This window comes from Enoplosus armatus, chromosome 6 (assembly GCF_043641665.1).
Source record: "Enoplosus armatus isolate fEnoArm2 chromosome 6, fEnoArm2.hap1, whole genome shotgun sequence".
Classification (NCBI taxonomy): domain Eukaryota; kingdom Metazoa; phylum Chordata; class Actinopteri; order Centrarchiformes; family Enoplosidae; genus Enoplosus; species Enoplosus armatus.
The window spans coordinates 1935881-1950971 of NC_092185.1; the positions used below are offsets into that span (position 1 = coordinate 1935881).

General features: G+C 41.9%; 2 protein-coding genes across 2 annotated transcripts; both read right to left on the reverse strand.

The window, feature by feature from the left end:
- Positions 1-326: 326 nt before the first annotated feature.
- Positions 327-4069, reverse strand: isg20 (interferon stimulated exonuclease gene). The gene is made up of 4 exons (XM_070907724.1): positions 4045-4069; positions 2300-2986; positions 1556-1756; positions 327-1281 (listed from the first exon to the last, which is right to left on the reverse strand). The coding sequence occupies exons 2-4, from the start codon at positions 2951-2953 to the stop codon at positions 1081-1083; spliced, it is 1056 nt and encodes a 351-aa protein (XP_070763825.1). The 5' UTR covers positions 2954-2986; positions 4045-4069; the 3' UTR covers positions 327-1080.
- Positions 4070-4731: 662 nt separating this feature from the next.
- On the reverse strand, positions 4732-11654 carry pdia3 (protein disulfide isomerase family A, member 3). The gene is made up of 13 exons (XM_070906843.1): positions 11373-11654; positions 10133-10211; positions 9900-10017; positions 9628-9735; positions 9249-9378; positions 9042-9158; positions 7679-7804; positions 7289-7471; positions 6609-6717; positions 6151-6279; positions 5858-5937; positions 5460-5517; positions 4732-5373 (listed from the first exon to the last, which is right to left on the reverse strand). Exons 1-13 carry the CDS (start codon positions 11504-11506, stop codon positions 5245-5247), a joined length of 1500 nt encoding a protein of 499 aa, XP_070762944.1. The 5' UTR covers positions 11507-11654; the 3' UTR covers positions 4732-5244.
- Positions 11655-15091: the final 3437 nt, after the last annotated feature.

Genomic DNA, 15091 nt, shown 5'->3' on the forward strand with positions numbered 1-15091 from the left:
AACATAAACCAACATATAATGATTCCAGCGGCACACAGGGACACAAACACTCTTCAGTCTCAGTAACATCAAGTCGGATGTCTAAAAGCCTCCGTTATCATTTTCATGAGGGAGGAAATCAACTTCATTACTACAAAGTTTGAGATCTTCTGTACAAAAGAATGAAGCTCCGAGCCGAGTGGAAGATTTACAGCCCTGATCTCATCGTACGAGCCTCTCGGCGGCGTTACACCACAAACTGTCAGACCGCAGCACAAGACTGAAGGAAAACTTCTCTTAGTGTCGTCAGATTCTCTCACTGAAAGCAAACAAAGGGAGCGTTTCACTTTAACATGATGCCTTTTTAATGGGACATTTTCAGAGCAGCTTACAATGAGAGGTAATGAGACACCACAACACAATGCTCCAATATAAAACACTTAAGGCCACATGAACAGCTGCAGTTTAAATATGAAAACACATCAGTTCAAACTGGTTTTTATCTTGTAAACAGTGAAAAACATTTGAAAAAGCTGCAACTGGTGCCGCTTTTCAGAATCCTCATAACAGCCACTTGTGCATTTTCATGTTTTCATTTTAAAAAACAGCCACATGATAAGTCTTATGTCCTATTAAAATCTCAAGGTTACCTTTCAAGTAAGAGCAGAAACAGTTAGAGAACTCCAAACTCTGCATGTCACAAGTTAATAACCCCAAACGTTCAGAGCACCAACACTTGTCACACTATAAACATCATCAAGTCTGTGACAACCAACAACTCAGCGGGTAAATATCTGATAGCACAGCAACAAACACGCTGTTAGGAACTCCAAACATGTTTAACATGTCTGAAAGTAATAAGTTAAGTGTTTTCATTCAAGCAATAAAGTCATTTTCCCCAAAGTGATACAGAACATCTTCTCTGAGGGGAAAACGCAGATAATACGATCAGAAATGTCCCATTTTATATTTACTTCTTAAATTACTTTTCATCTAGACGTCATGTACTGTCGACATGTTTTTCATTCACATTATTCATAATGATCTGATCTGTTGAGGTATTTCCAACTCAGAGTGTCACATGTCATGAATACTCTTCTCTCATTGGCTGTCAGCTATGACATCATCTGGCCAGTACTCGTCCTGCATGTAGTGGTTTGAGGAGGAAGAGCTTTGCTGGTCTGGAGGTTTGTTGTCCCTCGGCTTGTTCTGCAGGTCCTGCTCCCACTCGCCCTCCACCAGCTTGTAGAGGTCGAGGGCGGCCTGAGAGTCCTCCACCGAGCAGTGACCCCTCCGCCCCACCTGGACAGGTGAGAACCAATATCTCTTAGTTAGAAATATTTCCTTTACAACTTGGATCATAATGTTCAAGAAGGCAAGCAAAGAAATCTTAATGCACATTTGAGATAACTGAACAGTTTTAATGAGAACCTTATTTATGATTAAGTATTTAATATGTGAGATAATATGGGGATATGCAACTTTAACAGGACAGACAAATTATAAAAAACTATTTTTGCATCTCTTGTAGAAATAAATCTCACACGTTGTTCATGTATGAAGTCTGAAGTCTCACCTGTATCCTCCTGTTCAGCAGCTTACAGGCCAAGATTTTGAGGGAGAAGCAGCGTTTGCGGGGGAAACCGGCCAACCGTCTGAGCAGACGCGTCGAGCAGGTGTCCCTGACCATGTGACCGGGGTGGAGCATATTCAACGCCTCAAAGTCGTTGTAGACGGCGTGGCCGACGACCACTTTGCCCTCAAGTATACTGAGGATCTACAGGAGAGTACATGTACCCGTTTTACTGATCATGGAGGATTTGGAGCGTCAGCTGGGTTAAACGGCACAGTTCAATCCACCTCGACCTGCATGTAACAGAGCCTCGTGTATGATGTGAAATGTAGAGACAGCACAGAAGGTGCAGGAGGAGCTGGATTTGTGCTTTGATGTGCCAACACATTTCTACACCCTTATTTCCCCCGAGGGAATGTGTGCCGCTTGAAACTCAACATGGAGCCAAGTGACAACTCCTGCTCGGGAATCAGAGAAATACATGTACATACTGTAGCTTTACTTTTTTTTAGCTACTAATTTTAAAATAACTCTTTAGTGAAAGGTTAGATTTGTTTTTAACACAAGCCGATCGAACACACAGGAGGTGACGTCTCATGTTGCGTTTTATCAGAGGTTAAAATGAAATTATTTCTAGTGATGCAGGCGTTTTTATGTTAACAAAAAGCTGAAAAGGGCTCATAGGTTTTGTGAAGAATACAACTTCTGGTTAACAACGAATAAAAACAAGATTTAGAGAGGCCTCACCTCCTCCCTGGCCTGAGCGAAGGGGGTGGCACTGTGCAGGTGATGCCTCCGGATGCCACTCCAGCGAGTCCTGTAGTCTGTGACGGGCTGACACGGTTGGACATATTTATCATACAATACGTTGCCATGATAGTCCAGGATGCTGCAGCGTGCCAGCTCGCTGCAGCGCCCGCCAGGCCCCGTCCCCACCATCTCACAGTCCAACGCCACCACTGAGGACGGGCACGAGCTGAGGCACGGCGAACTCCGACCACTGGCCGGAGGACTGGCCTCAGAGGAGAAACCACTGTCCACCTCCCAGCTGTCTCTGAGGGCTGCGACTAAACTGTGGGGGTCAGAGGGTTTAGGCTCAGACACAGAGAGTCCAGGTTTGGATACATCAGAGCTCATGTTTTCAGAGTTCAGAGTGCTTTGACCCCCCTGGTCTGCATCGCTCCATTTAGCTCTTTTGACCAGTTTATTTGTATCCAGTGGTTCGCGGTGGTTGTCCGTTCTTTTCCTCTTCATGTCGGCGAAGTTTATCTTCTGCTGGAGTTTCTTCCTGGCTCTTATGTTCTCCATGGTGCGAAGCATTGTGGCTTTTTTGCACAAATACCGGTAGTTGTTGAGAAGCCCCCACGAGGAGGCTTTATTCCTTTTTGATGGCTGTACCATCAGCAATCAACGAAACCGGCCTTGCAGTCATTTCTGAGGACATAAAGCACAAAATCACCCTGATTATAATTAGAAAACAAATTCAGCAGGTGATCTCTACTATTCAATTGCTATTATTTTTACATCCACACATTTGCTCTGGTAGCATTGTACCTTTTGTCACTATGGCTGTTGCATAACCTCGGTTCTTATCTCACTGTGTGTTCATGCATCGTGAAGGTAACATACCAAAAAACATTTGGCAAATAAAACAGACTGACTCTGACTTTAGGTGCAATCTAAAGAGGTGCTTTCATTTTATAAACTTATTTATTTCAGATTTCACGAACGTGGCCATGCAGAAACATCACATCACATCATGATTGACAGCAACACGCCAGTTCTGTGGCAACAAACAGACTGTGACGTTTACGTGATTCATACAGTCTATTGAGCTAATGACTAGTTATTAAATACAATTAATCCGTTAAGACCGGGAAATGTCAGAGGAACATGATTCCAAGATATTCCGCGTACGATATGGATTACAAACGCCGGGTTGTCCACCAAACTCCCTTCAAAATCTCGGCACTTTAATGTTAAAGCCTGCCTGAAAATGTATTTGATTTGATCATTGCTAGAATTCAGTGGTAATCCCAGCATACTATAAATCTAAGTTAGCATAGCTGTACGTCCGATCACAGCAAACGTGGTGCCTGCCTCGCCAAGCAGGCCGTGACGTGTGACCTAACTAACCGTTATGAAAAGCTTACACTCATTTACAAAGACGTGACTGACGAGTTGTACTCAAGCCGCGTTGAACACTGGCCCTTAAGAGTTCAGAAAAGCGGGGACACGTGCTTTATGTAGTGTTTAATTTGGCCAGAAGCAAAGTCCAACTGTAACAGCAAGATATTTCAATGGAGTTTGGCGTTCCGTTCCGTCCCACTAACATTTAGCTAGCTAGCTGAAGAAAGCCACGTCAATTAAGACACAGAAGATCATTCCTCGAAGAAGAATATTCCGCGGGACTAATGCGAAGATACAAACTTGTTGACAAAACACAAGAAAGCAGCTCAACTATAAAGAAGATTCAACCATTTCTACATTACCTCCTGCTGCACGTGTACAGGCTGAACACGCCCGGACAAGTCCCCTCAGCTCTACATCTGATTGGCTCTTTCACTTCTTCGTGTGTTGCTTGACAGGAAGCGTTCATCCGCCAAATAATTGCGGAGTCGCCGCCTACTGGTTTAATGCGCTATTGCCCAAAATAATTATGTTTGACAAGTGCAACATTTCAGTTTAACCAATTCAGATGGAGGCCACGGACACGAACAAGTAAACACACATTGTTTGTGTAATTATTTAGAACAATTATGACAGGTGAATGTGCTGAAAGTGCTAAAACAATTAATTGATTTGACTGACAAAAACATTAATTATTATTATTATTATTAATTATAATTTAAGGGAGGAAAAGCTTCTAAAACTTGAGGATTTTCTTTCCACCTTTCTGTTCTGTATGATTTTAAGTTGAATATCTTTAGGTTTTGGACGGTTGGTAGAACAGAGCAAGATGTTTGAAGACCTTGGACATTTTTTACCATTCTGACATCATATAGACCCAACTATTAAAAATAATTAACCATGATAGAAAATATTAATTAGTTGCGTCCCTATACATTTCTCAATCAGTAAATGACTTAATACAATATTGGGAATTACAAGAAAGGTTTCAACAAAGGCTAAAATGTTTCCTGCCAAGCCAGTGTGATAAAACATTTACATACATGAGATCAGTTCGTTTTGGTTTTGTGGGCCTTTTTATTTCACAATCCTTCCAAATGTACAAAAACAAAGACGTGTTACAAAAACAAAACAAAAAAAAAAGAAAAGAAAATGAAAAAGGAATTCACCATTACCATTATCCCCTGTGACGACGACAACAACAAAAACCAAAGCGACAGATGACTGGAGTCAAACCAAAGTGCATCAGCCTGAGGTGTGGTACACAGACCAGGGGAAATAAAAATTTTCAAAAGCTGTCCCCTCTTCCCTAAAAATTTGTTTTTGTTTTTAAACATCGGGCAGACCCTGGCCACCACCTCTCCACCTTCCACAGTTTCCCCAGCAGCGGAGGACCTAAAGGGGGGCGCCGCGTCTTTTCGACTTGGCTTCAGAGCATTCGGTAGTTCACTAAGAGAGTGGAATATAATTTAGTTCTTTCTTTGCATGGATTTCCCCAATCCTCCTCTTCCTCCTGTTGATGGGCGGGGGGGTGGGGGTTGTTGAGTTTCTGTTAGGAGCTTTTATAGCTCTATCTTGTCGTCGTCGTCGTCCTTCTTCTTCTTCTTCTTCTTGGACTCCTCCTGCATCACCAGGGGGTTGGTGGCCTCCCTCTTCAGGTAGGAGATGAAGTCGCTCACCTCGCGGCCCCCCTGCAACATGAGAGGCCATAATTAGCAGAGTGGAGACAAACGTGAATTCACTTTGTTTTAAAACGACCACTCAAGACGACGCTCACCTCGTATTTCTTTGGGCTCATCTTGCGTCCAGCGGGGGCAAAGTACATCGTGGGGAAACTGGAAAAGGCAAAAGGTTGAGGAGATAAGAATTATTAACACGTCACAGTGTAGCATCAGATAGCGTCGCTCTTCAGACCCTTTTATTCAACATCTGTAATCACAGAGACCAAAAGTCTTATCCGGAGTTCCCACAGGCTCAAAACACGACACGTCCGACGGATATTTGAGGCAGACACCGATAAATATTTGAGATCTTAGATCAGCTTACAGAAACTCAACTATGTCAGTGCACCAACTATGTGATGGTGTCACTGTTTCTAAATGACTTCAAACCTAGTCTGGCATGTCTGAACAGCCGACATAAACACAGATACCAGTGAAGTGACTCATAACTCACCCGCTGACTTCATATGGAGACGGCACATCGTTGGCGGTGGCATCCATCTTGGCGATGACAACGTTGGGATCATCAGCGAGCTTCAAGAGCAGAGGAGAGAAACTGTTTAAAACTGACTCAATGCTCGTACCACAGCACTAGCATAAAGTGGTTTATGCTAACTATTGTTTATATTCTTTTACATACAATACAGAACTGAACGTGCCCTCCAGCATTCCACCTCAAACTGCGTCTTTCTTTTGTTTAATCTGGTCTCTTATAGCACGTTTGTGTTTGGGAGTCCGTCCCCTCACCTTCTCTCCCAGCTCGTTGAATTTGGGCTCCAGGTTCTTGCAGTGTCCGCACCACGGAGCGTAGAACTCGATCAGCACGTCTTTGCTGTCGTCGTTGACGATGGAGTCGAAGTTCTCAGCCACCACGACCTGAACACAAACAGGCGTCACAGGTTTACTCACTGTGGATTGATGAGAAGCTTCTTCTTAACTTTGAGTATTTTAGGTGGTGACTGCTGACTGTAGAGTCGTATTTTGCTAAATGTTCAATCACATCTATTGTGAAGCACAATGTTCGTAGACTCAATGAGCCTGAATATTAAAATGTTAAATGCTTGAATGTATAGATGATAGTTGCTACACCAACCAGTTAATATACACACGGCTTTAGACAGCCTGATTTTTCCCTTAAAACTATTAAGTCTCATCAGTTTTACACAGCAGGAGGAAACGTAACACATGAAGTAGGAACATCTCACCTTGACAGGCCCGTCGTTGTTCTCTGGGATGGGCTCTGATTTGAGGTAACGCTTCAACTTGCCGTCAAAGAAGTCCTGCAGGAAACGTTCCAGTGCTTTTCCATCGCGACTGTTAGAACAAAAATAGACCTGGTTTAAGTAAATCAGCGGGAGTGTTTGGGGAGAAACACAGGCAGAATCAATACATCAACACCAGGTTTTCACTTGGATTGGAAGCCATTAATCAGCCTCTAATGTACAATTTCTAATGACTCAGCTCCTACAGGCAAATGACCTGTCCTGTATTTCTGTTCACCTGTTTATTTACAGCTCATTACTTCTACCATCAGTCTGGTACCACATGACTATTGTGCAATGCAGCATCGAAGACTATTCATAAAACTTCCTTAACTACATCAGAATGTGGCCCACATTATAGCCCATTTAAACATTCGTCTGGACGGTGGGTCGATTGTGCTGTAATAATCGTGACAATAACAGGAGCTGTATCTCACACCTCTAAATGTGACCCTCACACTGTCGTTCAGACAATCTCATGACATAAGACAAGCACTGAGGTACAAAGCGGCACTTCATTAGTGTTATTAAACTAGTCAACTAGCTAGCCAAAGGGAGGGTGTGTGTTTAATTGATGTTAGAAATTCACTTGTGGCAAACAAGAAAAACAACATTCGACTTACGAGAACTCCTCGGTCATGGCGTATTTGTCTCCCTTGGCGGTACGGAGGGCCACCACGGGAAGTTCTCCTGAGCTGCCATCCAGACCGAACTCGGACACGTCGTGGCTGAACACGTTCTTGCTGGCCACGGCGAAGTTCAGCTTCTTGCCCTGATCCAGGAAGCCCTTGGCCACCTTCATCACCCTGTAAAAAGTTTGGTCTGTGGTTAAAAGCCATGCTTTGAAAAAGACAAAATCAAAGTATTTAAGGAGTGAAAAGTTGACCTAATTCCAACTGTGGACAAATATGAGACAAAAGGAGCTCAGCTATGCATTTGTAGTTTAAAAAGTGAACACATTTTGAGTTGGTGGCAGAAAAGACTCGGCATCATCCCTGTTCAGAGACACATACCTGTTCCTCCAGTAGTTGGAGCCCTTGGGGTTTTTGTCATAATCAACATCATAATAAGCCACCAGCAGGTCTTTCCCTCTCAGCTGGTCTTTGTTGTCGTCTGTCATGTGGGGGCAGATTCCAAAGCTGAGTTGCAGAGAGAAAGTAAGAATGGATCAGTTTACAAAGAAAGTGAAACCAACGACAACCAGAGTGATACAGATGGTTTACTGCAGTGAAACAAGTGCAAACATTTAGTTTGTTTAAAGGGTTTAGATCTGATCACGTCTTTCAGAAAGTCTCCACAAAAACATATTGATGTTGTTCAGACTTCAATGTCATGCAGTGCGGCTGGAGCAAAGTGAAAGCAAACCGGGTTATCTTTATCTCATGACTGTTAGACACGAGTACGACTGCTGTCATCTTTTGTTTCAGTTTCAATTTGTGTGCTTGAAAGTACAAATACAGTAAAAAGCTAAATATGTGCGATATCTGGCTTTAAATGAACAAAATGTAAAAGTAAAAAGTCACTTATCACATATACAAATACTAAAATGCACTGATATGGAAAAGCTTGATCACCACATCACTTTTTAGAGCAGTCCGATGGGGCGAACAGCAAAACACAAAAATAACACAGGAAACAGCTCATGGTTTCGTACTTCCAGGGACTCATTTGTGTTTTTAAGCGCAACATCTAAACAAACAAAAAAAAAACCTATTCAACAGTCTGTCCACATCAACTTATAGATGGCACAAGCCAACTGAAATCATGATCAGGCATTACTGGGAGAGTTAATCCATGTGTAACCACATGTCCAATCATAATCATTATACCGAGTTTAAAGATCGTGATCCTCTCTTTCAGTTGTAATGCCTCAAACAAACACTGAGGCATCACTCTGATCCTCTAGTTTCATCTGCAGTTTCAGTTTGCACCTCAGATAACGGTTCAGCCACGATGATCGGCTAAGTCTGCAGATAACACTCATTTGTTATTTTTCTATTCAGAACGAGTCACTCAGTTATCTCATTAACCTGCAAAATGTCACAACACCAGAAGTCCAGTATTTGATCATCTCAAGTACCAAACACCGTTCAACCTACAGTGGATGCATGTTTTATTTAGCCACAACTCTCGGAGCTGAGAGAGCCGACTGTGCTTGCACAGTGGACACGTCACCTACTACACAAGGTCCTGTTGGCACTTGGCCACATATGTAAATATGTGCAAGACGACTGTACGTTTTACCACTGCCAACAAGACCAACTGCTGTAAATGTATTGTGCTTTGCAAATAAAAAAGGAACCATCATCTCTGCTGCCTAACTGGAGCACGAGTACATGGATGTTAGATGACGGGGCGTGGTGAGATAACACTCACATGTTGTCCTGGATGAACCTCTTGATTTTGTTGCTTGTGTATTTGTCCTCGCTGTATTTGACGGAGCTGTCTTCAAACTTGTTGTTGAGTCGTGGGGGGCGGAACAGGACGACTCCCCTGTAAAGCAAAAAGGAAATGTCACTGTAGTCGTGCTGCATGTGTAAGATAGCAAGTTATTTTGATTTTGTTGCAAATAAATCTACTTACTCTCCGTCAATGCCGTGGCTCTGGAGGAGAGCCTCAGAGTTGGTGTGGCCAAAGCGGTAGTTGTCTCTCAAGGCGCTAGCTGCCTTCAGGAACTCAATCTGTGCAGTGCTCTTGTCATCAGCAAAGAACCCTGGGAAGGAAAAATGAATCATGTTCAGATCAGGATGCAGTCCCATTCTTTCCAAATTTCCCCAACTTTGCCAGCAAAACACTATATTGCGATGATGTTGTCTGAAGGACGGTTGATTATGTGTGGCAGTGGCTTGTCACTGCAGTCAGTTTCTCCAAACTGGGCTCAAGTTAACAACCCATGCTTATTCATGTTACTGCTGAGGGACTTAGTAAACAGGCAGTGGTTGAAATTCAAACAGTAACTCACCAACAACACTTGCGTCTTGGTCTGAAATGAACTTCTGCAAGTCTGCGTCAGCCTTGAGCTCCACAGAAGCTGGGCCAGCCTGCTTCTTCAGGAAACTGACAATCCCATCTACAGAGAGTGAGAGGAGAGTAGAAGAACCACAGAGAAGAAAAGACGGAGAGAGAGAGAGAAAAGAAAATGACCATGTGACAGAGAGGTGATATATATAGAGGAAAAAAAGGAGTATTTGTGTGAGTGTTTAAACATAAATAAACCACATCCGCGGCAAATACCTGCAGTTCTGGGACCATCATAAGGACCAGTTTCCTCTCCATCCCTGAAGATCTTCAGGGTCGGGTAGCCACTGACACCATATTTGCTGCATGTGTTGCTGTTGGATGTGCAGTCAACCTGAAGGGAAAGAAAATCATTCACTTTCTGAAGGAGGTACAGAGAATACTGCAGTGTAGAGTGCAGAAAGCCACTCTAAAGTGCACAAAGTTCAATGAACTGCATTATGCAATACCTTGACCAGAGAGACGGTGCCTTTCAGACGTGTGGCCGCTGCCTCGTACTCAGGTGCTAGCCGTTTACAATGGCCACACCTGATGGACAGAGGATATGGATCAGTCAAACAAGTTACACTTCAGCTGTATTCAGGTCTCAGCTTGGCGAAGATCCTGAGAGACATCTAGTGACTTCACATTGAGGAATTTGATCCCTCTGAAGTAACTCAATAGGGTTAGTAGAATACAAAAGGTTTAACTGTTCTGGGGGAAAAAAGGTGGTTGATAAGATTCAAAATCATTTAACTTTCACTAAATAATAAACAGATTTAGGGGTGCAACTAACAATTATTTCAATTATTAAGTACATTCTCCGATTAATCATTTGGTCCATAAAATGTCAGCAAATAATAAAAAATGTTCATCGCAATTTCCCAAAGTCAGAGACGGCATATGCGCAATAGTTTAAAAACAATATATATTTGGTTTATCATAAACAACTATAGAAACCAGTAAATATTCACATCCAATAAACTGGAATGAGTTCTTTTTTGGCATTTTTTCTTAGAAAATTACATTTGCGCTTGAGATAAAACTAAAAGTTCAATAAACTGTTTAACTTAAACGTTTTAATGGATACTATCTTGATTAACTTCTATCTTATTCAAGTTTGGCACAGGGGTACGTACGTGCTACGTCACAGTTCCTCTGGACCAATCAGAGGTGGCCACCAAAACTTCCCTGGCCAATCACAACGTTACAACAGTGAAAGGACACTCCTCTAACTTCCTCATAGCCTCATTCGCACGTAGTTTCCATTGAAAATGACTGAGAGCACTGATAAATACAGTATGTAAGTAATTGTATTTAATTTTTACAGTTTAATGTTTCGTGTACTGTCAAACCGTGGTAGTGTTTGAATCACTGGTCCACGTAAAAAAACACTTCAGCTAGATGGCTTACGCCTTTCCGCTTCTAGCTAACATGCTAACGTTTGGTCACTGGCCAATAAACCAAACACAATTTGACACTAACGACTCTGTTAATGTTAGACATAGATACAGTTTGCAATTTATACAACGAATTATAAATGTTCAACCCCCCACCCCGCCCGAGATAAAATGGTAGAATTGTATAAGTTTTGCAAGTTAACGTCAGTTAGCTTAACACCACGAAGCAAGCGAGCTAGCGTTAGCTTATTTAAAGACTATAAACAGTTCAACTGCTCAGACACTGTGCACACAACGTGAAAAGACTCACCAAGGGGCAAAGAATTCCACAAGAGCGAGTCCATGGTCTCCAATTTTGCTTTCGAAATCATCATCCGTGTAGTCAAGCACATCACTGGCCCGGGAGAACCCAGCGAGAGCGGCTAAAAAGATCAGCCTCAACATCGCACAGCGCACTAGCTTAAGTCTACTTCACTTTTTGTTTGACAAAAACAAAGTTTGAATTGCAAATTGCGTCCGTGGCAGCCCCCTCTTTATCTCTTCAGCGACGTGAAAGCCCCTGCAAGCTCCTCGGACAGGGCCAGACGCAAAATAGTCGATAGAGAAAGAGAAAGGGATGGATGGGGGCGGTGAAGATGTTCATGCAGGCAGCGGGACCTCTCCTAGCCACAGTGTGGCAGCCTCCCATTGGTCTATCCACCGCGTCACTCTGCTTTGATCAGCCAATGAGATGCAGGCAAACGAGACTTCATTCTGTCAGAACCAATCACAACTCGACAAAATCAAAACTCCTCTCTCACGCGTAGAAGTGGTTATGTTATAGTTCACTGTTTAAAATCACGTCTTTTTAATGAACTGCAAACAAATGTGTCGATCACAGAAAGTTATGTCATTTAATATGAAAATGAACAGCGTATGGGTTTATAAGACAGCAAAAATACAGTTGTCTAATGTAACGTTAGAGTGGAGGAGAGGAAAGTTTTAATGTCCCCTAGGAGCACTTCGGCTTACAGACATTCGTCAACAATGATACATACAGAAAAGTACAGCCAAAAAAATCCCAGTAAAAAACATGTACAAAGGTTAACACCGCCTTCACTGTTTTCACTGTAAGAACCTAGTCCATGTTAAACATATGAAGGATTACACATTTAAGTCCAAGACCTGTTTCCATTGTGGTCCTTGATGCAAAGAGAGTTAAGATGCAGGAGTCCAGGTGACCAAGCAACGTCCGACAAACCAACACTATAAATACTTCTTCATATTTCAAATAACTTCAAGTCAAACAAAAACACACAAAATAAAGTTACATACAAATTATAACTAGGATTATAATCACTCTCAAGTTTAATTAAATTCCTGGCACCGCAGAACATCGAGGAACAAGTACCCAGGTTGATATTAGGGTGCAGCCAACGATCATTAGTCTGCTGATCATTTTACAGATTCATAGATTAATCGTTTGGTCTATATAACATCAGTGAACAGTGAAAACAGAAACACAAGGTTGGAGGCCAAGGTGATTTCTTGTTTTGTCCAACCAACAGCAACGAAGCACAAATATTCAGTTTACTATAATGTTAAGAGGAGGAAAAGCTGCTCTCACAATTGAGAGACATTGAGTTTGGCATTTTTGCTTGAAAAATTCCGATGATGAATGTTTTGTCAAGTCATTAATAGACTAATCGTTGCAGCTCTTATTGGTATCAGCAAGCACAAGCAGTCGGCACCACTGACTCTAGTCTGGTAGTTGTGAGCTCCCCCAACATCAGTCTTCAAAGCCTGCATTGGTCAAATTTAGCTTCATTCAAACTGATTATATTTCTGTATCGATCTTCCTTCAGGCAGACTGGCAGAAATACTGGTGACCACTTTTATCAGCTCATAAATTCAGATGTACACATCCTTAGTGTTCTCAAACTAAGTACAACCTTGACTCAGATGTCAGAGGAAAGGTCAAACACTCCGATCACCGTGCTGATCTGCAGGTTTCTACACGGATCTGTTGTGGAAAAACTAAGCCCCCAGGATTTAGTGCGCTAGAGCCATCACTGATACGACAAATGTTTCTTAGAAATTAATTCCCATTACCTGAAGTTTGTTTTCTATTGGTTCTCTGTTCATCTTCCTTGATCCACTGACCTCCTGAGGAGGACTCTGTGTCAAATGTGTGTTGCTGCTTTGCCGCTGCAACAGGAGATTATTGTGGAGGTCAAGCACTTACTAAACAACTTGTATACTGCCCTCATTACAGCAACAATGGATACATGCGCTTTAAGATGATGGCAAACACAATCTGTATCCATTATGATTAAGATTTTCACCAAATCTAGTTGTAATACCATTATAATTTTAGTTTATATTGTGCTCTCATGGTGCATATTCCTAGATAAAGTTGTAATTAATCAGAATTACCAAAAAGTAACTGATACACGGAAGCTTTGGGGTCAGGTCGTATTCCACCAGAGGACTGCTGAAGCTGCCATTTGAAGTCAGCAGTGACTTGAGTCAATGGAAACCTGGAGGCAACAGGGTGCACACTCAATGCACAGACTGTGGGAGGGCAGGGGAGACAAGTGTTTTTGCCCCCGGGGTCTGTGATTATGAGACAACTATGTCGCCGACCTTTCGTTAAAATTTCATTAAATGTTCTTAAAGCTTTTACTTTTTTTTGTTATTTTCTGTCTTGGCATGAAAAACAGGTGAAGATGCACCTTCAGGATAAAATGTGATGGGAATATACAATTCAAAATGTGTTCAATAGGTTGATAATAAGTTGAGATAATGTTAAATGAATATAATACTGGTCATCCAAAAGTATCTAATGTTTTTATTAATTATTTGTGGATTGTGGTCATCTGGCTTTATTTGTGTTGTTTTGCATGCTGGTTGTGAGGTTGTCTGACCATGAATATTTCTTGCTCCCAGGTCTTGACAAAGAGATCTTAATCTCAACGAGACGACTTCATTAAATACAAGTTGTACTATTGCTCAGGTGGATGGACATTAGTCTGACTTTCATTAGAAATCCCCTCAAGCAGATGTCATTCTTATTTCTTCTTATTAAAGACACACAGGCTTCATATTCATTAACACAGTCACACCCAGTATGTGCTAAACATTTTCCTTCTTTATAAAGCTACAGTTATATTATCATGCCAGCAGAGGGAGCTCTCTGACAGCGTAGCGTGCTCCTCAGCCACTGATATTATACAGACAATATTCTGTCCAAGGTAAAATAAGGTAAGTTATTTAAAAATATATATTTCATCACTGTTATATGAATGCACACAAGAGTCATACAACACCTCAGTAGGTAAGTAAGTAACCTAAGTAAGTTTTACTTTGAAGGTATTCCTCATAGACTTTGCAATTCAAAGTAATCCTCTACTAAGTATTTGTACTGTATTTGTATGTTTTTCTTTATAAGACATACTCAATTACTATTTTTCTCTTCTTCTAACTGCAGTTGTCGTTGTTGCAGTAAAACTCTGCCAGGTACCCATATGACCTCAAATTAGTTTGCCATATTTGTAGAGGACAGTGAAACTCTTGAAAATCTCAAGAGATGTAAAAAGTAATTTAATTAGGAGGACTAAAGTCGGGAGATCTTTCAGATTTACGTTACACTGATGGGCTTTCATGGCTTTCAATCCAAATAAAGCTCCACTATAAACATCTAAAGTAACCTGCCTGTCAGTGGGGAAAGTATTCTTTGGCCTAAACAGACCATTTCTTTGAGCACACCTCAGTCCGCTGATCTCTGTGGCTCGGACTTACAGATCCAGTCAGCTAACCGAGCTAATCCTTTAAAGCAGAGCTGCCTTTCTTCCAGGTCAGCCACCGTTTACTGTAAACATACAGCTGAGAAGGGAACGGCGGAATTAGATGGAAATAATAACAGGGACCAAATGAGGTTAGAAGATCCACTTGAGTTATAATTTCATCTGGAGAGGACGGGCTGACTGACGGTGGAGCTGTGTGTACAGAAACAGTATTGCACTGCACAGCACTTTGTAAAATCTGTAC